A 27,025-nucleotide genomic window follows, 5' to 3' on the forward strand; every position below is an offset into this window, starting at 1 on the left:
CTGGGCCTAGGTTCCTTGGTCTCTGCTGTGTTAGCCAGACTGGGAGCTGGGGTTCCAGCTGATCTCTGTGACTTGGAAGGGCCCTAAAGCTAGGGCTGCTTTTAGTCCTTTTCAGGTGGGGTTGTCTGGCCAGGCTCCTGGGTCTTCATGGTGGTCACCCCTGGCTGCCTCCTGAGCTCCCAAGCCCCAAGTAAACTGACTTCATCTCTTCCAGATGAACGGGACCGTGTCCAGAAGAAAACCTTTACCAAGTGGGTCAACAAACACCTCATCAAGGTTGGTGGTGGCAGCATGTGGGGGGTGACACCAGCCTGTATCCCCTCCCTGTGTCCTCACCCTGCTGTGCTCCTCTTTCATCTCTGAAACCTGTTATTTTCTGTCTTCTCCCACGCTTGCTCCTCTTGCTCCTCTTCTGATCTCCTGGCTCTGCCGTAGCACTGGAGGGCAGAGGTAGGTACCTGTGTAGGACAGGGGCACTTCTGTGCCCCTTTCTCTTTTTTTCTTGGGCTGTGCCTTACTTTACTCTGCCTTTCCTCAGCTGTAGGTGGCTGTGGAAAACGTGCGGTCACCTTAGCCCCATTGTCCCTACAGGCCCAGAGGCACATCAGTGACCTGTACGAAGACCTCCGAGATGGCCACAACCTCATCTCCCTGCTGGAGGTCCTCTCTGGGGACAGCTTGGTATGTACACACACACACACACACACACACACACACACCCCTGCCTGTCATCTCTCCTTGGGCCCTTTCCTGATTACCATTCTGAGTGTAGCTTGGCTTTTCCTGCCTCCTCCCTGGGAGCAGCCTGGCCTTGCCCCACCTCCCGCCAGTGCATCTCCTGATCCAAGGTTTCTGTATCATGTGGAAGCCCTGGCCTGGGGGTGGCTGTGATTCCGTTGCCACAGGCTGCTCTGGTCCTTGCTGTCCTCTGCATTGGAGCCTTAACACAGTAACCTCATGCTCTGCTCTGCTTTGGTTTCTCTGCTGCTTGGATTCTGAATCTTGATCTCTGCCCTTTACCCTTTGCCCTGCTCTGGTTGGGCAGCCAAGGGAGCGGGACATAATCAGGAGCTTGCGCCTGGTGAGTGGTTGTGCCTGGTGAGTGCTAGCACGTGGGCTCGCTGAGATGTGGAGCCTAGCTCATCTGGGACTGGTGGCCAGGCTAGCCCAACCCACATCTGGCTCTGGGGTGGGCGGATGGTTGTGCATCAAGCTACCTATGGTCCTGCCTGCTGCTCTGCCTGGGGCTGGGGCTGGGGCTCACCAGAAGCTGCAGTGGCCACCATTGCCAGGCAGAAGGACCTCCCCCCATGCTCCTACCCTCTACCTGCAGCTCCCTAGCTATTGTGTCCTCTCCACCCCTTTCCTTCTTTTCCATAACTTGGGTTACTGGCTTTCCAAGGCCCTCCTGGGCCTGTCCATTAGGCCAGTAGCCTCCCTGTCCTCACTCTGATGGGTGAACCTGGAATGTAGGAGGGGCTACTGCCCAATCGGGAGAGACCCTTGGGTTCAGTTGCTGCAGCTGCTTGGGGGGGGGGGCTCTGGGGGTGGCGCATGGGGGCAACAGTAGCTGTGTGGACACTGACTGTGCCATGCCTTGTCTCAGCCCCGGGAGAAGGGGAGGATGCGCTTCCACAAGCTGCAGAATGTCCAGATTGCCTTGGACTATCTCCGGCACCGCCAGGTAAGGCTCCCCCAACTTCAGGTGCCCTCTCTGAGCTGCTGCCTTGTGGCCGGTGACTGATAATCTCTTGCTCACAGGTGAAGCTGGTGAATATCAGGAATGATGATATTGCTGACGGCAACCCTAAGCTGACCCTTGGCCTGATCTGGACCATCATCCTGCACTTCCAGGTATAGTGGCTGCCCCCAGGGATCTTTAGGGTGGTGGGCTGGCCCACTTGCTGGCTGTCTGGAGCCTGCAGGGGGCACTCTTGGAATGGTAGTTCCGGGAAGCCTCTCTGCTAGCCCCATCCCTGTGTTGGTTCTGTGGCCCAAGGTCCCAGGCCTTTCTAAGAATCACCTATCCGTACCCTCTGGCCCCAGCTGGACAGGGCCCACATAGCCTCCTTAGAGGAATTTATTCTCTGCTGCTGCCCTGGGGAAGCTTCTGGAGCTGTAGGGGCTGGCCTGGCTGACTCACTCGTTGCCTGTGCTGGCCACACAGGAAGCCACAAATCTGAGATCTGAGCAGGAGAGCCAGGCTGGCACGGCAGCTGAGTCACATAGCTGGCAGGCCCTCCGACAGACAGCTAGGGACACGCCAACGGGTGTGCTCACAGCGGACCTAGGCCTGAAATGGATGAAGTGCCAGGCGCACATGCTATACCCACCAGCGGAAACACCCCACTCTTGCTTGCAAAGACAGAGGCCCTTGACCTCCCAATCTTCAATGCAACAGACTTTTCTAGGCCTAGAAGTTCTAGGCCATGTTTAGGGGTCTCATTCTTATGCTCTTTGCCGATATCTACTCTGTGCCAGTCACTGGGAATGTAGGGTGCACTAAGGGGTGGGTGCCTAGGCTGGGTTCACCTCCCACCCCATGTTATTAACGGGTATTGATGGTCCTGACTTCTGTGGCAACTGCTTTCTAGAGTGGCCTGGGTTTGTGGCATTGTGATACAGTGGCTCCCTGACATCGGAGCTGCCTCACATGGGGCCTTGTGACCCTGTGCTGGGTGCTGAGCCACAACTACCTTCATTCAGGTGGTCATAGATAACAGGTGGAGGTGGACAGCTGGGCAGGTGGGTGGCTATGGCTGAACTTCTGCTTCCTACCCTGTGTGGGGTAGATCTCAGACATCCAGGTGAGTGGGCAGTCGGAAGACATGACAGCCAAAGAGAAGCTGCTGCTGTGGTCACAGCGCATGGTAGAGGGCTACCAGGGCCTGCGCTGTGACAACTTCACCTCCAGCTGGCGTGATGGTCGCCTCTTCAATGCAATCATCCATCGGCACAAGTATGTGGCCTGGGGGGCAAAGGGGACTGTGAGCTGGAGGCACCCCAGTTGGAGTATCTTCAGAGAAGTTAGGGCCAAGAGGGTGGCAGGAGGAATATCCTACTGACAGTAACTTCATGCCCATGGGGATGAGTGCCAGCCATCCAGCTGTCTCTGAAATGTGCCAGGGAGCAGGACCCAGCTCCTTCTGGGTATTGTCTTTTTGCTCCTGGATCTTCAGAAGAGCTTCCAGGTCCTTAAGGCCTTTGAGGGTGGGGTGCTCTTTCTGCTCACATGGACACCTCAGAAGGGCTTGGCAGCTGGGCAGGCTGCAGGGACCCCAGGCTGACTGTACCCTTTACTCAGTACAATAAGCCAGTGCCCATTACAGCCCCATTGGGCTATTGAGGAATGGGGACAACAGGGTCATTTCAGATCTGCTCATGTGGTCAGGGTTGGGGGTATTAGAGGAATAGAAGAGAGTAGGATCAGGGCACCGTGTTTACCAGGTTATGTGGGGGAGTTTGCCTTGGGCCAGCCTATCATTAGGCCTCACTGCCCCCATCTTCCTGCCTTACCCGCCCATTTGTCCATAGACCTATGCTCATTGACATGAATAAAGTGTATCACCAGACCAACCTAGAGAACCTGGACCAGGCCTTCTCTGTGGCAGAGCGGGACCTGGGTGTGACTCGACTCCTGGATCCTGAAGGTACAAGCTGCTGGCCTTTCTTCCTTTCGCCTCTCTGAGGCTGCACAGGTTCCTCTGACCCTGCCCTTCCTACAGATGTCGACGTCCCACAGCCTGATGAAAAATCCATCATCACCTACGTCTCATCCCTTTATGATGCCATGCCCCGTGTGCCTGGTGCACAGGATGGCGTGAGAGCCAACGTGAGTAGTAGCCCAGGGACAGTGGGAGGCAGGTCCAGCCCCGTTGGTCCCTGACTGCTTGTGTGTCCACAGGAGCTGCAGCTCCGCTGGCAGGAGTATCGGGAGCTGGTTCTGCTGCTGCTGCAGTGGATCCGGCACCACACCGCTGCCTTTGAGGAACGAAAATTCCCCTCCAGTTTTGAAGAGATAGAGGTGGGCCTGCCCACATGGCCAGGGTCTTCTCCCTACCCTGGCATGGCTCCTGACACTCTTCTCCACACAGATCCTGTGGTGCCAGTTCCTAAAGTTTAAGGAGACAGAGCTTCCAGCCAAGGAGGCCGACAAGAACCGGTCCAAGGGCATCTACCAGTCCCTGGAGGTGAATGGAGTGTCCCTTAGGGATTTGAGTGGGGTGTCCCTTGAGGATGTGAGTGGAGTGTTTCTTAGGGGAGATGGGTGAGGTGTCCCTTGGGGAGGTAGATGAAGTGTCCCCTACAGAAGTGAGTTAGGCATTCCACACCCCCAGTGCCTGCCTTTGAGCTTTTGGAACCAGGGCTCTTCCAGCTTAGGTGGGCTGGGGGCTTGAGGGCCCTACATGCCCACCATCTACAGCTTGGGGCTGAATTCTGTCTCGCTCCCAGGGTGCAGTGCAAGCAGGTCAACTCAAGGTACCCCCTGGCTACCACCCCCTGGATGTGGAGAAGGAATGGGGCAAGCTGCATGTGGCCATCCTAGAGCGGGAAAAGCAACTCCGGAGCGAGTTTGAGAGGTGGGTGGTGTGGGGAATTGGCATTGGGTTGTGGGTGGGGCACTGTGGTTACAGGGAAGCCACCCAAGGGTGAGTCACTGCCTGGGGAGGAAATTCCCCCTAAGGCTAGGGAACCTGAGCTTGCCTCAGGCAGGCAAGACATTGGTCCCCAGGCCAGCGGAGAGGTTGGAGCTGGGGAGAGCTGCTCACTGGCACTGAGTGTGGCAGCCCCCCTAGACCACCACGCGTCTCAGGGATGCTCTGGGTTGCAGGCTGGAGTGTCTTCAGCGCATTGTGAGCAAGCTACAGATGGAGGCTGGGCTGTGCGAAGAGCAGCTGAATCAGGCCGACGCCCTGCTGCAGTCGGTGAGGGGGAGGAGGAAAGGGAGGAGGAGGGAGGAGCAAGGGGTGGGACTGGGTTTTTGAGGGAGGTGGGAGGAGCCCAAATGTTAACTCTCTGGCCAGGCCTCCCTGGGTCTGTGGGCAGGGCAGGGCATTGGGTGAGGAAACTAGGACCCGCTCCTCCCTTGGGATATTTTTCCAACTTTGGTCTCTTACTCAGGGCAGGGATGGCTTCTGTTTCTGGACAGGAAACCCTACCATCTTGTAGGCCAACCCCTCCTTCATAGCAGTTTACTGCTGGGGCAACACCTGTCCCTACTGCTAGTTTAACGCCTGTGGGGCCTGAGCAAGCTTCTGTCAAGATGATACATTACAGGGGTGGATGATGGGGGATGAGGTACAGGGTCCTATGGAAATCATAAAAGGCCTCCATCTTAGGCCCCGTAGAATTGCTTTGACTGGATCCTCCAAGAGCTAGATTGTACAGGCTTGTCAAAGCTTGTCCACATGTCAGAAAGATGTGTGGGTTGGCAGGAGGGGCAAGAAGGGATGGGATCCTGCGGCAGCAAGCCAGCTAAGGTTGAGTCTCAGGTTGGGGAAGTGGCAGGGGGCTGTATGACCTAGGAGGAGGGCCAGCCAGGCTCTTGATCACAGGCAACACCTTACAGGATGTCCGGCTGCTGGCTTCAGGCAAGACACCACAGCGGGCAGGGGAGGTGGAACGGGACTTGGACAAGGCTGACAGCATGATCCGGCTGCTGTTCAATGATGTACAAACCCTCAAAGATGGGCGGCACCCTCAGGGCGAGCAGATGTACCGAAGGTAGGGCTTGACATGCCCTTTCCATGTGGTCTAGGGTGGTAAAATGGGCCCAGCTGACCCTCCCAATTCCTCTGCTTCCCAGGGTATACCGTCTGCATGAGCGCCTGGTGGCCATTCGCACAGAGTACAACCTCCGGCTGAAGGCGGGCGTGGCTGCCCCTGTGACCCAGGTGACCCTGCAGAGTACACAGAGGCGTCCTGAACTGGAGGATTCCACCCTGCGCTACCTTCAGGACCTGTTGGCCTGGGTGGAGGAGAACCAGCGCCGGGTGGACAGTGCTGAATGGGGCGTGGACTTGCCCAGCGTGGAAGCACAGTTGGGGAGCCACCGAGGCCTGCATCAGTCCATTGAGGAATTCCGGGCCAAGATCGAACGGGCTCGGAGTGACGAGGTGGGCAGCACTCCTGGGGTGGTCCATGGGTATAGGCCATGTACCAGGCTCTGCAGGCCTTACCCCTTTTGTGCTCTACAGGGCCAGCTCTCCCCTGCCACCCGGGGTGCCTACCGAGACTGTCTGGGTCGCTTGGATCTACAGTATGCCAAGCTGCTGGTAAGTGGAGGAGGCCATGTGGGGCTGGGGGAGGTAGGTAGCTGTAACCTGCTGACATATTCTTGCCTGCAGAATTCCTCCAAGGCCCGGCTCCGAGCCCTGGAGAGCCTTCATGGCTTTGTAGCAGCTGCCACCAAGGAGCTAATGTGGCTGAATGAGAAAGAAGAGGAGGAGGTGGGCTTTGACTGGAGTGACCGCAACACCAACATGGCTGCCAAGAAGGAGAGCTATTCGGTGAAGCACCTTGGCCCCCCAGAACTGTCCTGCAAGCACCCTCCCCACCTCTTTCCTCTGTACCCAGCCCATTCCCTCATTGTCCCCCACACTGTTGAGAGCCACTTGGGTGGCCAGTGAAGTCCAGCTCCACACTATATGAAGACCAGCACTGTACTTGGGCTGTATTTGCTGGGAGACTACAAACCCCAGCTTAGCCTGACCCTGTCCTGAGACGCTGTGCCCCTGTATCAGGCCCTGATGCGTGAGCTGGAGCTGAAGGAAAAGAAAATCAAAGAGATACAGAACACTGGAGACCGGCTGCTTCGGGAGGACCATCCTGCCCGGCCCACGGTGGAGGTGAGGGGAGCGGTGTAGCACTGGGGAGGGTGCACCACCGGTAGGCCTGGGGGTGACTGAGCATCCAGCCCCTGGTATGTGGGGAGGGGCTGCAGGAACCACCCTGTACCCGAATGTGTACGAGGAGCCTGAAAATGCTCTGTCCTGCAGTCTTTCCAGGCTGCCTTGCAGACGCAGTGGAGCTGGATGCTGCAGCTGTGTTGCTGCATCGAGGCGCACTTGAAGGAGAACACCGCCTACTTTCAGGTGAGAACTGGAGCTGCCTCCTCCCTGGTGCTCAGCCACAGATCTTGGTGGGAGCCGCCCAACTGCAGGGTGATGCATGGCTCCTAACACTGCTCTTCAGGTGATGCCAGCTGCCGCTTGCACTTTGTCCCTCTGACTTGGGCTCAGAATCCTCCCCACTTGCCACCCCTTGGTCTGGGCTTTATCCTTTTGGCCTAAAAAGGACAACTCGCTATAACCCTTCCCATCGCCCCAGTTCTTCTCAGATGTGCGGGAGGCTGAGGAGCAGCTGCAGAAGCTGCAGGAGACGCTGCGCAGGAAGTACAGCTGTGACCGCTCCATCACCGTCACCCGACTTGAGGACCTTCTACAAGATGCACAGGTAAGGCAGATTTGGGCAGGAGTACAGGGACAGGCAGGGCTGGAGTGGGGGCTGGAGGGCCTGGGGGCATGATGGGAAGTGAGAGGCTGGTGCAAGTGGCTGGCTGAAGCTACAAGAGCCTCACCCCTGAAACTGACATAAATGGAGGGCTGAGTCAGCTGATGTCCCACACATTTGATTGTCAGTGGGCACTGACTTTCTGGCCCAATGTCTGGAGCAGACATAGTTCTTAGGGCTGTGGAGGGCTGGGCATGATGGCCACAGGCCATGGAGCAGGGGAGACGTGTGCCCAGGAGGGCCAGTGCTCTGGGTGGGAGTGAAGGAGGGAGGAGTTGGCTTTGTGGTCTGCAAAGCCCAGTGCCTCAGCCACAGTGTCTGCCTGGGAGAGGGCAACAGGTATAGAACATCCCCACCCCACCCCCACCCTGCCAGAGGACTGTGGCCCACAGCCTTAGATAGTCTTTGGGGAGGCCTGGTTCTCACGGAAGGACTGGACAGGAAGAAGAGCTGGCCCTTTGCAACCAGGTGAGGAAGCAAGAGTGAGATTATTTTTTTCCACCTCCCCTATTCAGTCTGCCCTGAGGGGGCTGGTGGCATGTGGTCCTGGGGATCGAACCGCAGTCCCCTACGCCTGCCTAAGGTTGCCTAAGCAGGTACTTTAGTCTGCTGAGCTATCTTGTTGGCCCAGAAAGAGTGATTATAGTGCAAGGTCCAGAATATAGCTAGGCTGTTACCTCTTCCCTGGAGAATATAGTGAGTGGGTTAGGGTGGCACACTCAGTTTAGGTTGGGGAGAAAGAGGCACAGTAGGATCTGGTTGGGGAACAAGCCCTAGGTCTGTCCCAGTCATGTCTTCTGCCTGCAGAGCCCCCACCCCAGCTGGAGAAGGATCTTCAGACTTGGCCGTCTTAGTCCTGGGGATGCTAGGGTATCTAATGCCTATATCTGGATTCTGGCTATGTCTGCCCTGAACTGTTCTTTCGTATAGGATGAGAAGGAGCAGCTGAATGACTACAAGGGCCACCTGTCTGGTTTGGCCAAAAGGGCCAAGGCCATTGTGCAACTGAAGCCCCGCAACCCAGCCTACCCTGTGCGAGGCCATGTGCCACTGCAGGCCGTGTGTGACTACAAGCAGGTAGAGGTGAGAACTGGGCTATGTGGGCCTTAAGATGAGGTTGCCAGGTGGGAGTATGGGCATGGCCACATTGTCACTTGTCTCTGACTGTCCCTAGGTGACCATGCATAAGGGTGACCAGTGCCAACTGGTGGGCCCTGCACAGCCATCACACTGGAAGGTGCTCAGCAGCTCTGGCAGTGAGGCTGCTGTGCCCTCTGTATGCTTCCTCGTGCCCCCACCCAACCAAGAGGCCCAGGAGGCCATCACCAGGTGGGTGCCCGGGGGTCTCCGTGTAGAGGGGTGGACAGTGGGAGTGGTCCCAGACATTCCTGACAGTGGCTTTGACCTGTCAGGCTGGAGGCCCAGCACCAGGCCCTGGGTGCACTGTGGCACCAGCTGCATGTGGACATGAAGAGCCTTCTGGCATGGCAGAGCCTCAACCGGGATATACAGCTCATCCGCTCCTGGTCCCTTGTCACGGTATGCCTGGCCCTGGCTGGCCATGGGAGGAGGAGATGGTGAGGGCTCCAGCCAGCTTACCACATGCTCAGCTGTATGTGTTCCCCTAGTTCCGAACATTGAAGCCAGAGGAGCAGCGCCAAGCTCTGCGCAACCTGGAGCTACACTATCAGGCTTTCCTGCGGGACAGCCAGGATGCCGGTGGCTTTGGGCCTGAGGACCGGCTGGTGGCAGAGCGGGAGTACAGCTCTTGCAGCCGCCACTACCAGCAGCTGCTACAGAACCTGGAGCAGGGTACACATTGGGTAGGGCCAGTGGGCAGGTAGGCTGAGAGCCAGTGGCAGCTGAGTGACGGGGATGTCTCCCTAGGTGAGCAGGAGGAATCTCGCTGCCAGCGCTGCATCTCGGAGCTCAAGGACATCCGGCTGCAGCTAGAGGCCTGCGAGACACGCACTGTGCATCGGCTGCGGCTACCACTAGACAAGGAACCTGCAAAGGAGTGTGCCCAGCGTATCGCCGAGCAGCAGGCAGGCGCTGCCCCTGTCCCCATGCACCCCAACCCAGAATTCAGGGTGCTATGTGTTGGCTCTGGTGGTCACTGCCCCCCTCCTTGTTCTTTTCTTCAGAAAGCACAGGCTGAAGTAGAGGGACTGGGGAAGGGGGTTGCACGGCTTTCTGCTGAGGCTGAGAAGGTCCTGGCCCTGCCCGAACCGTCATCTGCAGCCCCCCTTCTGCGCTCAGAGCTGGAATTGACCCTTGGCAAGCTGGAGCAGGTCCGCAGCCTCTCTGCCATCTATTTGGAGAAGTGAGTGCCCTGTTCGGGGAGAGGGCAGGCTTGGAGCAGGTTGTGGTAAGGGCTGTGACATCAGGAGTATGCTGAGCAGAGGAACGATGGGACATGGGACAAATTGGAGGCTGTTGAGTACTCTGGCCAGGAGACTAGGCTTGGACCAGAATGGTGGCTGTGGAGGTGACAAGCAGATTTCTGGTCTTTATGTGTTTTGAAGATGGAGTCCGTGGGGCTTATGATGATGGGATGAGGGTGTGAGGGCAAGAGAGGTGATCCAAACTGAACAGAAGGGAGTACAAATAGAGGCCAGAATGAAGTAGTATAGCCTAGATCAGGTGCAGAGGACTGCGAGGGCACAGTAACGCTGTCCAGTGGGTTCAGAGGAGGGAAAGGTCTGCTAAGTGGAGGACACTGGGGCTTTAGAAGGGTCTTCTTGGTGGAAGAAGGGGATGAACACCTGGGAAGAACAGTTAGAAGTGGAGGTAGTAGGTGAGACAGTACAGGGCTGGGTTGGTGAGGGGCTCTTCATGACCTCCTAGCTCTCCTCCCACCAGACTCTTCCCTTCACCCTGGAGCTCTTGTTGGCTTACAGGGTTTCTACCTATGACTGGCCCTTTCTGCCTCCTTCCTGCCCCACTTCCATGCTCAGCTGCAGACCTCTTCTGTCTTTATTTTTATGTGTTTGGTACAGGGCCTCACTATGCAGCTCGGACTTGTAGTGGTCCTTGTGTTTCAGCCTCTCCAGCACAGGGATTACAGGTGTGCGCCACCATGCCTGGTCTCGGTGCCCGGCCCAGCGGGGCCAGCGGGGCATGTGGTGCAGTGGATCAAATCTTGCTTCTGTCTTTTGTTTGTATTTTGAATATCCTAGTGAGATACTTAGATATTCTAATGACAGAGAAGTCTATCCCTGCCTTGTCTGACCTGACTCTAGCATTTATTTCTTCCTCTGTTTCAAACAATACATTGATCCTTCGTCTATCCTTTATTCACAAATGCCAACAAAATGAGAATTATCAGTCAGTGCCATGGTGCTACGCCCCTCCCCCCTGGACCCTTCAGCCTATTTTAAGCAAGGCTGAGAACTGTACTCTTGGGTGGCACCATCTGCCCCAGGACCTTAGACTACTGTTGTTGGCCGATCATCCGCCTTCCTGGTCTTCATGCTGCAGACTAAGTGTCCCTGTGCTGAGAGGCCCTCTAACTACCCAGGTGTCTGTTCTCTCTCAAGCCTATGGCCACAGAAATCTGGCCTTGGCAGGAGGTACCCAGGGGCCTCTGGTGCCACTCCCCAAGGCTTGCTGATAGAGCCCACCTGCGCCCTGGTGCTGAGCTCTGCTTTTCCTCAGGCTTAAGACCATCAGCCTGGTGATCCGCAGCACTCAGGGGGCCGAGGAGACGCTCAGAGCCCATGAGGAGCAGCTCAAGGAAGTCCAGACTGTGCCTGCCACCCTCCCAGAGCTAGAGGCCACGAAGGCCTCATTAAAGGTACTGGGGGTTTGTCCCTCACCAGGGGCCCAGGGGCAGGGTTCTGCAGGAGCCCTGGCTAAACAGTATTGGCCTCCTCTCTGCCCAACAGAAGCTTCGGGCCCAGGCGGAGGCTCAGCAGCCGGTGTTTGATGCCTTGAAAGATGAGCTTCGGGGAGCACAGGAAGTAGGCGAGCGGCTGCAGCAGCGGCATGGGGAACGGGACGTGGAGGTGGAGCGCTGGCGTGAGCGGGTCACCCAGCTGCTGGAGCGCTGGCAGGCTGTGCTGGCTCAGACTGATGTGCGCCAGCGGGAACTAGAGCAGCTGGGCCGCCAGCTGCGCTACTACCGAGAGAGTGCAGACCCGCTGAGCGCCTGGCTGCAGGATGCCAGGCGGCGCCAGGAGCAGATCCAGGCCGTGCCCATGGCCAATAGCCGGGCTGTGCGGGAGCAACTGCAGCAGGAAAAGGTGGGTCCAGGTTGGGGTAGGTGGTGGCAGGGCTTCCCTGTAGCTGTCAGTTCTGATCGCCTTCCCTACAGGCTCTGTTGGAGGAAATTGAGCGCCATGGAGAGAAGGTTGAGGAGTGCCAGAGGTTTGCCAAGCAGTACATCAATGCCATTAAGGTAAGGCCTCTTCCAGACACGCTTAACCAAGCTGGTGGGGCTGGGACTCCAGGCACGGACACCCAGAAGGCAGAGCTGACAGCTGACCAGTGCGTCCTTGCAGGATTATGAGCTCCATCTGGTCACGTACAAGGCACAGCTTGAGCCAGTGGCTTCCCCAGCCAAGAAGCCTAAGGTCCAGTCTGGGTCGGAGAGTGTAATCCAAGAGGTAGGATGAGGCGGAGTGACCCTCCGTGGTTGAGGGCTGGTGGGCCTCATGGGGTTTCAGCTCTCAGCTAACTTCCCCCCTTTCCCCAGTATGTGGACCTTCGCACGCGGTACAGTGAGCTGACCACTCTCACGAGCCAGTACATTAAATTCATCACTGAGACGCTGCGGCGCATGGAGGAGGAGGAGGTATGGTTGGAGCCAGAAGGGTGGGTTGAGGGAAGCCCTTCTGCTGCCTGCCCTGCCCCAAACTCAGCCCACTGGAAGCTGTTAGAGACCACGTACACCGCTCCTCGCACTCTTGCCTGGTGCCACCCAGCATCCTTCCCCAGCACAGCTCCCCAGGCTGCCCTCACCTTGGCCTGTGGCCTCACTTTGGCTGGGTGCTGCACTGCTCTCCCCATGGTGGCTGGTATGTCCTCTCTTCTCCCTTGGCAAGTGTTCTCAACTGCATCCCACTGGCTCTCATGCGTGTTCTTCTGGCAGTTCTGTGGTTCCACTTGGCCCATTGCTCTAGGAAGAGTCCCGGGTTAGGTCATGGGGGCTGGGAAGGGATAGTACTCCAAGGTACCGTGGGTGGTCTGGGTGTTCACTCGTGTAGTTCCTTCCCACATCCTGAGTGGCCCCACTGTTGGGCCTACCTCCTCTGCTCAGGTCTGCTGGCTCCAGAATCTCTCTTCTGAGGGGGCTCAGGTCTGCCCTGCTCTGCCCACTCCAGCCCTCTCACCCTGCCCCACTCATGTAGCTTTGGAAGTGGCCCCCTAGAGGGAACCCATAGTGGAAGCCAGACCTGCTGGTGTCAGGCAGAACTGGGCAGGACTGTGGTGGGCATGGCTTGCAGACCCTGCGAGCCTCCTGCTTTGCTCTTTCTCTCTCTCTCTGCCCCCACTGTCTGTCTCCGTCGCCTGTCTGCGGGAAGAGGGGAGGACGCCTGGGCCTCCCTCCCCAGGCTGGTGAGCACAGTGGGTCTGGCTGCGCTCGCTGCCTGAGTGCCCTGGGCGGGTGCACGCTGTCTCCTTGGCTGGGCTGGGATCTTTGTCTTCCCTCGTCTCCCTGCATCGCACTGTCCGAGTGAACTGTGGTGGTACCGTGTCACGTGAGCACCTGGCACCTGCCTCACGCTCACGCTCTCTCTGGTTCTCTTCCTCTCTCTGCTATGGCCACAGAGGCTGGCCGAGCAGCAGCGGGCAGAGGAGCGGGAGCGACTGGCAGAGGTGGAGGCTGCACTGGAGAAGCAGCGGCAGCTGGCTGAGGCACATGCCCAGGCCAAGGTGCAGGCGGAGCTGGAGGCGCAGGAACTGCAACGGCGAATGCAGGAGGAGGTGGCACGGCGGGAAGAAGCAGCAGTGGACGCGCAGCAGCAGAAACGCAGTATTCAGGAAGAGCTGCAGCATCTGCGGCAGAGCTCAGAGGCAGAGATCCAGGCCAAGACTCACCAGGTGGAGGCGGCCGAACGAAATAGGCTGCGCATTGAGGAGGAGATCCGTGTAGTACGCCTTCAGCTGGAGACGACCGAGCGCCAGCGTGGTGGGGCTGAGGGTGAGCTGCAGGCTCTGCGTGCACGGGCAGAGGAAGCAGAAGCACAGAAACGGCAGGCACAGGAGGAGGCTGAGCGCTTGCGGAGGCAGGTCCAGGAGGAGAGCCAGCGTAAGCGTCAAGCAGAGGCAGAGCTGGCCCTGCGAGTGAAGGCTGAGGCTGAGGCAGCTCGAGAGAAACAGAGGGCACTGCAGTCACTGGAGGAGCTGCGACTACAGGCCGAGGAAGCAGAGAGGCGGCTGCGGCAGGCAGAGGCAGAGCGGGCACGCCAAGTGCAGGTAGCCCTCGAGACGGCTCAACGTAGTGCAGAGGCAGAGCTGCAGAGCAAGCGTGCCTCCTTTGCAGAAAAGACTGCACAGCTGGAGCGCACCCTACAGGAAGAGCATGTGACAGTGACCCAGCTGCGGGAGGAGGCAGAGCGGCGGGCACAGCAGCAGGCGGAAGCTGAACATGCTCGTGAGGAGGCTGAGCGGGAGCTGGAGCGCTGGCGGCTAAAGGCCAATGAGGCACTGAGGCTGCGGCTACAGGCAGAGGAGGTGGCACAGCAGAAGAGCTTGGCGCAGGCCGAGGCCGAGAAGCAGAAAGAGGAGGCAGAGCGAGAGGCCCGGCGGCGTGGTAAAGCGGAAGAGCAGGCTGTGCGGCAGCGGGAACTGGCCGAGCAGGAGCTAGAGAAACAGCGGCAGCTGGCAGAGGGCACTGCACAGCAGCGCCTGGCAGCAGAGCAGGAGCTGATTCGCTTACGGGCTGAGACTGAGCAAGGGGAACAGCAGCGGCAGCTGCTGGAAGAGGAGCTGGCCCGGCTGCAGCGTGAGGCAGCTGAAGCCACACAGAAGCGCCGGGAGCTGGAGGCAGAACTGGCCAAGGTGAGGGCGGAGATGGAGGTGCTGCTGGCCAGCAAAGCTCGAGCCGAGGAAGAGTCCCGCTCTACCAGCGAGAAGTCCAAGCAGAGGCTGGAAGCTGAAGCCAGCCGGTTCCGTGAGCTGGCTGAGGAGGCTGCCCGCCTGCGTGCCCTGGCTGAGGAGGCCAAGCGGCAGCGGCAGCTGGCTGAGGAAGATGCACAGCGCCAGCGTGCTGAGGCAGAGCGGGTGCTTGCTGAGAAACTGGCTGCCATCAGTGAAGCCACACGGCTTAAGACGGAGGCAGAGATTGTGCTCAAGGAGAAGGAGGCAGAGAATGAACGGCTGCGGCGGCTGGCAGAGGATGAGGCCTTCCAGAGGCGGAAGCTGGAGGAGCAGGCAGCACTGCACAAGGCTGACATTGAGGAGCGCCTCGCCCAGCTGCGGAAGGCATCGGAGAGTGAGCTTGAGCGGCAGAAGGGGCTGGTGGAGGACACGCTGAGGCAGCGGCGGCAGGTGGAGGAGGAGATCCTTGCACTGAAGGTGAGCTTTGAGAAAGCTACTGCCGGCAAGGCAGAGCTGGAGCTGGAGCTGGGGCGCATCCGCAGCAATGCTGAGGACACATTGCGCAGCAAGGAACAGGCAGAACTGGAGGCTGCTCGGCAGCGACAGTTGGCGGCAGAGGAGGAGCAGCGGCGCAGAGAGGCTGAAGAGCGTGTGCAGAAGAGCTTGGCAGCTGAGGAGGAGGCTGCAAGGCAGCGCAAGGCTGCGCTGGAGGAAGTTGAGCGGCTCAAGGCCAAGGTGGAGGAGGCCCGGCGCCTGCGGGAGCGAGCAGAGCAGGAGTCAGCTCGGCAGCTGCAGTTGGCCCAAGAGGCTGCCCAGAAGCGACTACAGGCAGAGGAGAAGGCACATGCCTTTGTGGTGCAGCAGCGAGAGCAGGAGCTACAGCAGACCTTGCAGCAGGAGCAGAGCATGCTGGAGCGGCTGCGTGGTGAGGCAGAGGCGGCTCGGCGAGCAGCTGAGGAGGCTGAGGAGGCTCGAGAGCGTGCTGAGCGGGAGGCAACACAGTCTCGGCGGCAGGTGGAAGAGGCAGAGCGGCTGAAGCAGTTGGCAGAGGAGCAGGCCCAGGCCCAGGCTCAGGCCCAGGCTGCTGCCGAGAAGCTGCGCAAGGAAGCTGAGCAGGAGGCAGCACGGAGGGCACAGGCAGAGCAGGCAGCCCTGAAGCAGAAGCAGGCAGCTGATGCAGAGATAGAGAAGCACAAGAAGTTCTCAGAGCAGACACTACGGCAGAAGGCCCAGGTGGAGCAGGAGCTGACAACACTGCGGCTGCAGCTGGAGGAGACTGACCACCAGAAGAGCATCTTGGATGAGGAGCTGCAGCGGCTGAAGGCAGAGGTGACGGAGGCTGCCCGCCAGCGCAGTCAGGTGGAGGAGGAGCTGTTCTCTGTACGTGTGCAGATGGAGGAACTGAGTAAGCTGAAGGCACGCATTGAAGCTGAAAACCGTGCACTTATCTTGCGTGACAAGGACAATACACAGCGCTTCCTAGAAGAGGAAGCTGAGAAGATGAAGCAGGTGGCTGAAGAGGCTGCACGGCTGAGTGTGGCTGCCCAGGAGGCTGCACGGCTACGACAGCTGGCAGAGGAGGACTTGGCACAGCAGCGGGCCCTAGCAGAGAAGATGCTCAAGGAAAAGATGCAGGCAGTACAGGAAGCCACACGGCTTAAGGCTGAGGCAGAGCTGCTGCAGCAGCAGAAAGAGCTGGCACAGGAGCAGGCTCGGCAGCTGCAAGAAGACAAGGAGCAGATGGCACAGCAGCTGGAACAGGAAACACAGGGCTTTCAGCGGACACTGGAGGCAGAGAGACAGCGGCAGTTAGAAATGAGTGCAGAGGCTGAACGCCTCAAACTGCGCATGGCTGAGATGAGTCGGGCCCAGGCTCGTGCAGAGGAAGATGCCCAGCGCTTCCGAAAGCAGGCGGAGGAGATCGGTGAAAAGTTACACCGTACCGAGCTTGCCACACAGGAGAAGGTGACACTGGTACAGACTCTGGAGATCCAGAGGCAGCAGAGTGACCAAGATGCTGGGCGCCTACGGGAGGCTATTGCCGAGCTGGAGCGTGAAAAGGAGAAGCTCAAGCAAGAGGCCAAGTTGCTGCAACTCAAGTCTGAGGAGGTACCGCCCTCCCTCCACACAGGCGGGTGGGCCTGGTGGGGAAGTCCGCCCTGGGATGGGTTGGTGGGTGCTCCTAGGGTCCCAGCCTCCCTGACCACTGCCCACTCCCTCCCCATCTCATAGATGCAGACAGTGCAGCAGGAGCAGAGGCTGCAGGAGACACAGGCCCTGCAACAGAGCTTCCTCTCCGAGAAAGATAGCTTGCTACAGCGAGAACGCTTCATTGAGCAGGAGAAAGCCAAGTTGGAGCAGCTTTTCCAGGATGAGGTAGCCAAGGCACAGCAGCTTCGTGAGGAACAGCAGCGGCAACAGGAACAGATGGAACAGGAGAAGCAGCAGTTGATGGCGAGCATGGAGGAGGCCCGGAGACGGCAGCGTGAGGCAGAGGAGGGTGTGCGACGCAAACAGGAGGAACTGCAATGCCTGGAACAACAGAGACAGCAGCAGGAGAAACTGCTGGCTGAGGAGAACCAGAGGCTGCGGGAGCGGCTGCAGCGCCTAGAGGAGGAGCATCGGGCTGCCCTGGCACACTCAGAAGAGGTTGCAGCCTTGCAGGCTGCTGCTGTGAAGGCCTTACCTAATGGTCGGGATACCCCTGATGGCCCAGCTGTAGAGGTGGAGCCTGAGCATACCTTTCAGGGCTTGCGCCAGGGCGTGTCGGCTCAGAGACTGCAGGAGGCCGGCATCCTGAGCACAGAGGAACTACAGCGGCTGGCACAGGGCCATACCACAGTGGCTGAGTTGGCAAGACGGGAAGATGTGCGTCGGTACCTCCAGGGCCGCAGCAGCATTGCAGGGCTGCTGCTGAAGCCTACCAATGAGAAACTGAGTGTCTACACGGCCCTGCAGAGGCAGCTGCTGAGCCCTGGCACAGCCCTCATCTTGCTCGAGGCCCAGGCTGCATCAGGCTTCCTGTTGGACCCTGTGAGGAATCGACGGCTAACTGTCAATGAGGCTGTGAAGGAGGGTGTTGTGGGCCCTGAGCTACACCACAAGCTACTGTCAGCTGAGCGTGCCGTCACTGGCTACAAGGACCCCTACACTGGGGAACAGATCTCACTTTTCCAGGCCATGCAAAAGGACCTCATTGTGCGTGACCACGGCATCCGCCTGTTGGAGGCTCAGATCGCCACAGGTGGCATCATCGACCCTGTGCACAGCCACCGCCTGCCTGTGGATGTGGCCTACCAGCGTGGTTACTTCGATGAGGCAATGAACCGTGTCCTGTCAGACCCCAGTGACGACACCAAGGGCTTCTTTGACCCCAACACGCATGAGAACCTCACCTATCTGCAGCTGTTGGAGCGCTGTGTGGAGGACCCTGAGACAGGCATGTGCCTTTTGCCGCTCACTGATAAGGCTGCCAAGGGTGGTGAACTGGTTTACACCGACTCAGAGGCCCGGGATGTTTTTGAGAAGGCCACCGTGTCTGCACCATTTGGCAAGTTTCAGGGCAAAACAGTGACCATCTGGGAGATCATCAACTCTGAGTATTTCACGGCAGAGCAGCGGCGGGACCTCTTGCGGCAGTTCCGCACAGGTCGTATTACAGTAGAGAAGATCATCAAAATAGTCATCACTGTGGTGGAGGAGCATGAGAAGAAGGGCCAGCTTTGCTTTGAGGGCCTACGAGCCTTGGTGCCTGCTGCTGAGCTGCTGGAGAGCAGGGTTATCGATCGTGACCTCTACCAACAGCTGCAGCAGGGCAAGCGCTCTGTGCGAGAGGTGGCCGAAGTGGAGGCTGTGCGGCGGTCCCTGAGGGGTGCCAATGTCATTGCAGGTGTGTGGCTGGAGGAGGCAGGGCAAAAGCTGAGCATCTATGAGGCCCTGAAGAAAGGCCTGCTGCAACCAGATGTGGCAGTGGCCCTGCTAGAGGCCCAGGCCGGCACTGGGCACATGATTGACCCTGCCACTAGTGCCCGGCTAACTGTGGATGAGGCAGTGCGTGCTGGCCTGGTGGGCCCTGAACTGCATGAAAAGCTGCTGTCGGCAGAGAAGGCTGTAACAGGCTACAGGGACCCCTATTCGGGCCAGAGTGTCTCTCTGTTCCAGGCCTTGAAGAAAGGCCTCATCCCCAAGGAGCAGGGCCTGCGCCTTTTGGATGCCCAGCTGTCCACAGGTGGTATTGTGGACCCAAGCAAGAGCCACCGTGTGCCTCTGGACGTCGCCTGTGCCCGGGGCTACCTGGACGAGGAGACCAACAGGGCCTTGTTGACACCCAGGGAGGATGCCAAGGTCTACCTTGACCCAAGTTCCTGTGAACCAGTGACTTACAGCCAGCTCCAGCAGCGGTGCCGGCCCGACCACCTGACAGGGTTGAGCCTGCTGCTGCTCTCAGAGAAGGCTGTCCGGGCCCGGCAGGAGGAAGTCTACTCTGAACTCCAGACTCGGGAGACCTTTGAGAAGGCCACTGTTGAGGTCCCTGTGGGTGGCTTCAAGGACAGGACAGTGACAGTATGGGAGCTCATCAGTTCTGAATACTTTACAGAGGAGCAGCGGCAGGAGCTGCTGCGGCAGTTCCGCACAGGCAAGGTCACTGTGGAGAAGGTCATCAAGATCCTTATCACCATCATTGAAGAGGTGGAGACCAAGCGGCAGGAACAGCTGTCCTTCAGTGGGCTCCGCGCCCCTGTACCAGCCAGTGAGCTCCTGGCTGCCAAGGTCCTCAGCAAAGCCCAGTTTGAGCAGCTCAGAGAGGGCAGGACATCAGTTAAGGACCTTTCAGAGATGAGCTCTGTGCGGACGCTGCTGCAGGGCAGTGGCTGCCTGGCTGGCATCTACCTGGAAGACTCCAAGGAGAAGGTGACCATTTATGAGGCCATGCGCCGGGGTCTGCTCCGACCCAGCACCGCCACACTTCTACTGGAGGCCCAGGCAGCTACTGGCTTTCTGGTAGACCCCGTGCGTAACCAGCGCCTGTATGTCCATGAGGCTGTGAAGGCTGGTGTTGTGGGCCCAGAGCTACATGAGAAGCTGCTGTCAGCAGAGAAGGCTGTCACTGGCTACAAGGACCCTTACTCGGGTACCACCATCTCACTCTTCCAGGCCATGAAGAAAGGTCTGGTGCTTAGGGAGCATGGCATCCGCCTGCTGGAGGCCCAGATTGCCACTGGTGGCATCATTGACCCTGTGCATAGCCACCGCCTCCCCGTGGATGTGGCCTACCAGCGCGGCTACCTCGACCAGGAGATGAGTCGCATTCTGGCTGACCCCAGTGATGACACCAAGGGCTTCTTTGACCCCAACACTCATGAGAACCTCACCTACCTGCAGCTGCTAGAGCGCTGTGTGGAGGACCCTGAGACAGGCCTGCGCCTGCTACCCCTGAAAGCAGCTGAGAAGGCTGAGGTGGTGGAGACCACACAGGTGTACACTGAAGAGGAAACGCGGAGGGCGTTCGAGGAGACACAGATTGACATCCCTGGTGGCGGCAGTCAGGGCGGCTCTACCATGTCCCTGTGGGAGGTGATGCAGTCAGACCTGATCCCTGAGGAGCAGCGGACCCGGCTGATGGCTGACTTTCAGGCTGGCCGAGTGACCAAAGAGCGCATGATCATCATCATCATTGAGATTATTGAGAAGACTGAGATTATCCGACAGCAGAACCTGGCATCCTATGACTATGTGCGCCGCCGCCTCACTGCTGAGGACCTCTATGAGGCCCGGATCATCTCCCTTGAGAGCTACAATCTGCTGCGGGAGGGAACCAAGAGCCTCCGTGAAGTCCTGGAGGCAGAATCTGCCTGGCGCTATCTCTATGGCACAGGCTCAGTAGCTGGTGTCTATATGCCCGGCTCCAGGCAGACACTGTCTGTCTACCAGGCCCTTAAGAAGGGACTCCTGAGTGCCGAGGTGGCCCGCTTACTGCTGGAGGCCCAGGCAGCCACAGGCTTCCTACTGGATCCAGTGAAGGGCGAGCGGCTGACCGTGGATGAAGCTGTGAGGAAGGGCCTTGTGGGCCCCGAGCTGCATGACCGGCTGCTTTCAGCAGAGCGAGCTGTTACTGGCTACCGTGACCCTTACACCGAGCAGACCATCTCACTCTTCCAGGCCATGAAGAAAGAGCTGATCCCTGCTGAGGAGGCACTGCGGCTGCTGGATGCCCAGCTGGCCACGGGAGGCATCGTAGACCCCCGCCTGGGCTTCCACCTCCCACTAGAGGTGGCCTACCAACGTGGTTACCTCAACAAGGACACATATGACCAGCTCTCAGAGCCCAGTGAAGTGCGCAGCTATATGGACCCCTCTACCGATGAACGCCTCAGCTACACACAGCTGCTCCGGCGGTGCCGCCGTGATGACGGCAGTGGTCAGATGCTCTTACCGCTCTCAGATGCCCGCAAACTGACCTTCCGAGGCCTGCGCAAGCAGATCACTGTGGAGGAGCTGGTGCGCTCGCAAGTCATGGATGAGGCCACAGCACTGCAGCTGCAGGAGGGCCTGACCTCTATCGAGGAGGTCACCAAGAACTTGCAGAAGTTCCTTGAGGGTACCAGCTGCATTGCTGGGGTCTTTGTTGATGCTACCAAGGAGCGGCTTTCAGTGTACCAGGCCATGAAAAAGGGCATAATTCGCCCTGGCACTGCCTTTGAGCTCTTGGAGGCCCAGGCAGCTACTGGCTATGTTATTGACCCTATCAAGGGGCTTAAGCTGACTGTTGAGGAGGCTGTGCGCATGGGCATTGTGGGCCCCGAGTTCAAGGACAAGTTGCTGTCAGCTGAGCGTGCTGTCACTGGCTACAAGGACCCCTACACTGGGAAGCTCATCTCCCTCTTCCAGGCCATGAAAAAGGGTCTGATCCTGAAAGACCATGGGATCCGCCTCCTGGAGGCCCAGATCGCTACAGGCGGCATCATTGACCCTGAGGAGAGCCACCGGCTGCCTGTGGAGGTGGCCTACAAGCGTGGCCTCTTTGATGAGGAGATGAATGAGATCCTGACTGACCCTTCTGATGACACCAAGGGATTCTTTGACCCCAACACAGAGGAAAACCTCACCTACCTGCAGCTGATGGAGCGCTGTATCACTGACCCTCAGACTGGCCTGTGCCTCCTGCCACTGAAAGAGAAGAAGCGGGAGCGGAAGACATCCTCCAAGTCTTCGGTGCGTAAGCGTCGTGTGGTGATTGTGGACCCCGAGACGGGCAAGGAGATGTCAGTGTATGAGGCCTACCGCAAGGGTCTCATTGACCACCAGACATACCTGGAGTTGTCTGAGCAGGAGTGCGAGTGGGAAGAGATCACCATCTCTTCCTCGGATGGTGTGGTCAAGTCCATGATCATTGACCGCCGTTCTGGCCGTCAGTATGACATTGATGACGCCATTGCCAAGAACTTCATTGACCGCTCTGCGCTGGATCAGTACCGCGCTGGCACGCTTTCCATCACCGAGTTTGCTGACATGCTCTCGGGCAATGCCAGTGGCTTTCGCTCCCGCTCTTCCTCAGTGGGATCCTCATCTTCGTATCCCATCAGCCCTGCAGTCTCTAGGACCCAGCTGACCTCCTGGTCTGACCCCACTGAGGAGACGGGCCCGGTGGCTGGCATCTTAGACACAGAGACCCTGGAGAAGGTGTCCATCACAGAGGCCATGCACCGCAACCTGGTGGACAACATCACAGGGCAGCGGCTGCTGGAAGCACAGGCCTGCACAGGGGGCATCATTGATCCCGTCACAGGGGAGCGCTTCCCTGTCACCGATGCTGTTAACAAAGGCCTAGTGGACAAGATTATGGTGGATCGTATCAACCTGGCCCAGAAAGCCTTTTCCGGCTTTGAGGACCCACGTACCAAGACCAAGATGTCGGCAGCTCAGGCTCTGAAGAAGGGCTGGCTGTACTATGAGGCAGGGCAGCGCTTCCTGGAGGTGCAGTATCTGACAGGTGGCCTGATTGAGCCTGACATGCCAGGCCGTGTGTCCCTGGATGAGGCCCTGCAGCGTGGCACCGTGGATGCCCGTACTGCGCAGAAGCTCCGTGATGTGAGCGCCTACTCCAAGTACCTCACCTGCCCTAAGACCAAGCTCAAGATCTCCTACAAGGATGCACTGGACCGCAGCATGGTGGAGGAGGGCACAGGGCTGCGGCTGCTGGAGGCTGCCGCCCAGTCCAGCAAGGGCTACTACAGCCCCTACAGCGTCAGTGGCTCTGGCTCCACTGCTGGCTCCCGCACTGGCTCCCGCACTGGCTCCCGGGCTGGCTCCCGCCGTGGCAGCTTTGATGCCACTGGCTCTGGCTTCTCTATGACCTTCTCTTCTTCCTCTTACTCTTCCTCAGGCTATGGCCGCCGCTATGCCTCAGGACCTTCAGCTTCCATGGGAGGCGCTGAGTCTGCAGTGGCCTGACTCCCTGCCTGCACCCCACCCGCTCCCTCTGCATGTGGCCAGGCTCCCTGCCAAGATGCTGGGGTCTCTCTTTAACATTTAAAGGTGTCTTCCTCCCAAGTGGTGCCTCAAGTTTAACCAAAAAAACCTGACTAACACATTAATGTCTATTTGCTGTCCAGACAGCCTATATCTTGGGGGCCGGGGCTGGCACAGCTCCATTGACCACTGCACCCCACTCGGGTCTCCCCATTCCCTTCAACCTGCCACTCACCACAGCTAGGTGCCTTGGAGGGTCCAGACCTGGCCCCCAGCCCACTCTTCCTGTCTACCCAAGGAGGGTTTTGTGTGGGTAAGGCCCAAACCGCATCAGCCAACCCCACTGGATGCCTACTGCCAGTCCTGCCTGCTGAGGGCAGTGGGGTTAGGCCCGGCAGCAGAGGGCCCTCCGTCCTCTCAGGGTGCCCGCTTGGGGCCAATATTTCCCCCAGCGTGTTTCTTGGATGGGCCTGCTCCCTCCGTGAGTGAGTTCTGCTGGTGAGGGAAGGGCCCGGGCCAGCCATTCTTTCCAGCCTGCCCAGAGAAGCCCTTCCCCATGGGAAGATGAGGGTCCAGTCTGCAAGACCCCAGCCCCCGACACTCACTCTCCCAGGACCCCGGCCTCCAGCTTCAGCCTTCCAACCTCAGTCCCCCTTGTAAGTGCCTTCTGTGTCCTCCCTCATACCCAAGCCCTGAGGATCCAGACCTAGGGTGGGAGACAGATGTTCCAGATGGACAGTGCTGGGGATTCTGCAAATCCGGCCTCCTTTTAGGCCCCCGCCCACATTGTTCCCAGGGAGCCCTAGTCCCTCTTAGCCCAGGGAGCTGGCTGGGCCGTGTGTGCTGACCCAGGAACACCACCAGTGCTCCTCGTCCAGCCAGCCCCTGGCCTTGGCGGCTCCCACCCTCACCTCCACCCTCTGACTGAGCTTTGCATGTCCCACTAACCCAGGCTGGTGGCAGGTGGAGGTGCCAGGCAGAACACTAACCTGACCATGGGTGGGGCCTTGCGGCACCCACCCCTCAATAAAAGCAATTCCAACCTTCCTGTGGACCTTGCCTTGTTTTTTGGTTCAGGGTTCACTGGGTGTTGGGTTTGAGAGCTGTTGCAGTCCAGGCTCTGGGATTCAGGCATCAAGCTCAGCTACTATTTCCCTGGCTAGGATGGGACCTGTGGAGGCACTGGCTGGAGGGTGGACATATATAGGCAAGAAAACTCAGGTGGTGGATGGAGGGTGGGCGGGGCCACGCTGAAGACCCCGCTGAGGCCTGCTGCCGGTCCAGCCAGTGGCTATTCCCCAGCCAACCTCTTAGATGTGATCTGCAGGCCTCACTTGAGGTTCCTCTTCGAAGGGCTCTGAACCTATATTGTTCACTGGCTGTGGCTGCTCCCTTTGAGGAGGGAGCAGTGTGACCCTGAGTGAGCTTGTACCCTTAGGTCCAGGGCAGCCCTCCAAAGGAGGTGAGACTCATCAGCACTGACAGTCTCTGAAGGCCACACCTTGGCCTTTATCCTGCCGGATTCTCAGATGAAGCTTTTTGCAGTTTCTAGGAAGGCTTGCTGGAGGTGTGTGTGGGGGCAAATCCAGCCACTGAAAGCCACTGGCCTGGGATTGTGATGCTGGTGTGTGCCACCATGCCTGGTTTTGGTGGCCAGCACAGTGTGCATGGCTCACTCAGTTCCAGGGCTGGCATGGCATGTGGTACCAGGGATCAAACCTGGGACCTTGAGCTTGCCAGGCAGGCACTTAGACTGCCGAGCTATCTCCCAGTTCAAGGGCTTTTTTTTTTTTTTTAAGTGTATTTAGTACAAGGTCTGTAGGGTCTCACTACACAGATTGGACTCATAGTGGTCCTGTTTTCAGCTGGGATTTCAGGCATGCGCCACCACGCCTAGTCTCAGTTACTGTCTCAGCGCACCCTGGAGGTGGGACCGGCACCACATGCCAGGGATTGAACCCTGATCCCTGTGCCTTCCTAAACAGGCGCTTTGGCCCACTGAGCTATCTGGCCAGCCCAAGGTTGGCATTTTTTGATCTCTAGTTTTCAAGGCTCATTATTTTCCAGCTAGGTCTTTGGGGGAATCCTGTATCTAGCTTCTCAGATGCGTGCCTGACAAAGAAGGAAATCCTTTGGGATGAAAAACGCATGATTTGATTTGGTGGTGGTGGTGACATCTCCCTGGATAAGCTGTTGGTCAGACTCCCAACTTTGAATTTTAATATCCTGCAGAACCTGTATCCAAGACTGGACCTTCATAAGCAGAGATCTTGTGTGAATTATGGATCCTCAATTGGCTGGTTATGTTCTGGATTCTGTCTGAAATCCAGCAGATGGAATCCGCTGGATTCTAGCTGTAACTTTAGCTTCTACTGGGCTTTGATAACCTTGGGTGGATCCCTAGGAAGTACAGACCTTAAAGGAGAATGGTGTCAGAATCTCACTGGCTGGCTGGCTCCCCCTGGGAGCTTTGGCCATGTGTTCTGGAGAGCCTCGTACAGAGAAATTACATCAACATGGTCCTGGGTCACTTCCAGCTGGGGTCATCTTTTCTATAGTTCAAGCCCCCAAGCAGGGCCTACACAGGGTTCTCAAAAAATATCCAAGCCTTCAAACATGATCTCAAAATCTAAAATGAGACACAGGAAACAAGTGTCATCAGCATAAACAAAAGCAGAATTAGAATCCGAAGGACAGGATATTAGAATTACTCAACAAAGAATATATAGCAAGTATGTTTAAAGTGTTTATGAAACAAGCTGGGCGTGGTGCCACATACCTGTAATCCCACACTCTGGGAGGCTGAGGGGGATGGCGAGTTCAAGCCCAGCCTGGGCAATTAGTGACTGGGAAACGTCTCAGGAAAACAAGTTGAGGGTGTATTTTAGTGCCAAGGACCTGGGTTCATCTGCCAAAAACAAAAAAATGTTTTTGAAGTTTAGAACCTGAAAATACTCTTTTTAAAAAGGCCCAGAAGGTCATAAAGGAATTTAACAGAATTTTTAGACATAAAACATAATGGCATTTAAAACTTAATGGCAGTCAGTTGTGGTGGCGCAGGCCTATAGTCCCAGCACTTGGGAGGTGCAACAGAGTGTTTCCACAAGTTTGAGGCTGACCTGAACTACACAGTTCAAGTTCAGCCTGAGCTACATAGTAAGACCCAGTCTTAGAAAACAAGTCAATGGCAAATGGTATGGTTGCATGCACCCATAATCCCAGCTACTTGGGAGGCTGAGGCAGAAGAATCACAACTTTGAGGCCAGATGAGGTGAGGCAATTTAGGAAGACTATGCCTCAAAACAACCTGGTTAAGGGCCAGCGAAATAGCTCAGCGAATTAAGGCGCCTGCAAGCAGGCGCAGGGGTCTGGGGTTCGATCCCCGGGCCTGTTGAGACAGCAATTGAGACTGGGCATGGTGGTATGCTCCTGTAATTCCAGCTCTTGGGAGGCTGTAAACAGGTGGATCACTACGAGTCTGATCTAGTAGTGAGACTGTGAACACCCGTAGACACTTCCCTAAAAAACAAAAACAAAAAACTAGTGAATTAGGATATCTGAAGAAGTTACTCAGAATCCTTTCTAGAAAAATAAAAGGATGTGAATATGGAGGAGCAGTGAAGAGATAACATGAAACAGTTTCTCACTGGTCTAATTGTGAAGGCCCTGGAGGGAAACAAGGAGAGAAGTAATAGCCAACAATTATTTTCCAAATGGATGAAAAATATGACTCACTATCAAAGAGCACGATGAGACCAAACCATGACAAATTAAAACATCTACATCAAAATGCATTGTAGCAAGATGGCAGAAAACCAAAGAGAGAGAAACTCAAAGCAGCCAGAGAGAAAAGATAGATTACCTGCAAAAGGGTGACAGGCCAACAGCAGCTATCTCACCAGCAGCCACGAAGCTTCTTCTTTTTTTTTTTTTTTTAAAGGATGGCTGCAATGCTTTTTTTTTTTTTAAATTTTATTTTATTTTATTTATTTATTTGTGT

At 57.5% G+C, this 27,025-nt stretch overlaps 1 protein-coding gene across 15 annotated transcripts in view; it reads left to right on the top strand.

Moving 5' to 3' along the window:
- Positions 1-24,077, top strand: part of Plec (plectin) — a 68,718-nt gene extending 44,641 nt beyond the window's left edge. For 8 of the 15 annotated variants that reach the window (XM_004638892.2, XM_004638896.2, XM_023723841.1 and 5 more), the window contains 31 exons: positions 215-276; positions 592-681; positions 1,607-1,684; positions 1,762-1,854; positions 2,793-2,959; positions 3,535-3,650; positions 3,726-3,832; positions 3,905-4,024; positions 4,095-4,190; positions 4,453-4,580; positions 4,832-4,925; positions 5,570-5,724; positions 5,807-6,116; positions 6,198-6,275; positions 6,348-6,509; positions 6,744-6,848; positions 6,999-7,094; positions 7,330-7,455; positions 8,443-8,595; positions 8,687-8,841; positions 8,925-9,051; positions 9,141-9,324; positions 9,400-9,557; positions 9,657-9,835; positions 11,170-11,308; positions 11,400-11,756; positions 11,828-11,911; positions 12,015-12,119; positions 12,209-12,307; positions 13,285-16,665; positions 16,789-24,077. In XM_004638892.2, the coding sequence (XP_004638949.1) occupies positions 215-276; positions 592-681; positions 1,607-1,684; positions 1,762-1,854; positions 2,793-2,959; positions 3,535-3,650; positions 3,726-3,832; positions 3,905-4,024; positions 4,095-4,190; positions 4,453-4,580; positions 4,832-4,925; positions 5,570-5,724; positions 5,807-6,116; positions 6,198-6,275; positions 6,348-6,509; positions 6,744-6,848; positions 6,999-7,094; positions 7,330-7,455; positions 8,443-8,595; positions 8,687-8,841; positions 8,925-9,051; positions 9,141-9,324; positions 9,400-9,557; positions 9,657-9,835; positions 11,170-11,308; positions 11,400-11,756; positions 11,828-11,911; positions 12,015-12,119; positions 12,209-12,307; positions 13,285-16,665; positions 16,789-23,007 (13,523 nt within the window). In that variant the 3' untranslated portion in view covers positions 23,008-24,077. Of the gene's footprint in view, positions 1-214; positions 277-435; positions 451-591; positions 682-1,606; positions 1,685-1,761; positions 1,855-2,792; positions 2,960-3,534; positions 3,651-3,725; positions 3,833-3,904; positions 4,025-4,094; positions 4,191-4,452; positions 4,581-4,831; positions 4,926-5,569; positions 5,725-5,806; positions 6,117-6,197; positions 6,276-6,347; positions 6,510-6,743; positions 6,849-6,998; positions 7,095-7,329; positions 7,456-8,442; positions 8,596-8,686; positions 8,842-8,924; positions 9,052-9,140; positions 9,325-9,399; positions 9,558-9,656; positions 9,836-11,169; positions 11,309-11,399; positions 11,757-11,827; positions 11,912-12,014; positions 12,120-12,208; positions 12,308-13,284; positions 16,666-16,788 lie in introns of all 15 variants that reach the window. The other 7 variants (XM_023723837.1, XM_023723840.1, XM_004638889.2 and 4 more) reach the window with 1 other exon arrangement.
- Positions 24,078-27,025: the final 2,948 nt, after the last annotated feature.

The sequence above is a fragment of the Octodon degus genome, unplaced genomic scaffold, assembly GCF_000260255.1.
Source record: "Octodon degus isolate 3935 unplaced genomic scaffold, OctDeg1.0 scaffold00104, whole genome shotgun sequence".
Taxonomy (NCBI): domain Eukaryota; kingdom Metazoa; phylum Chordata; class Mammalia; order Rodentia; family Octodontidae; genus Octodon; species Octodon degus.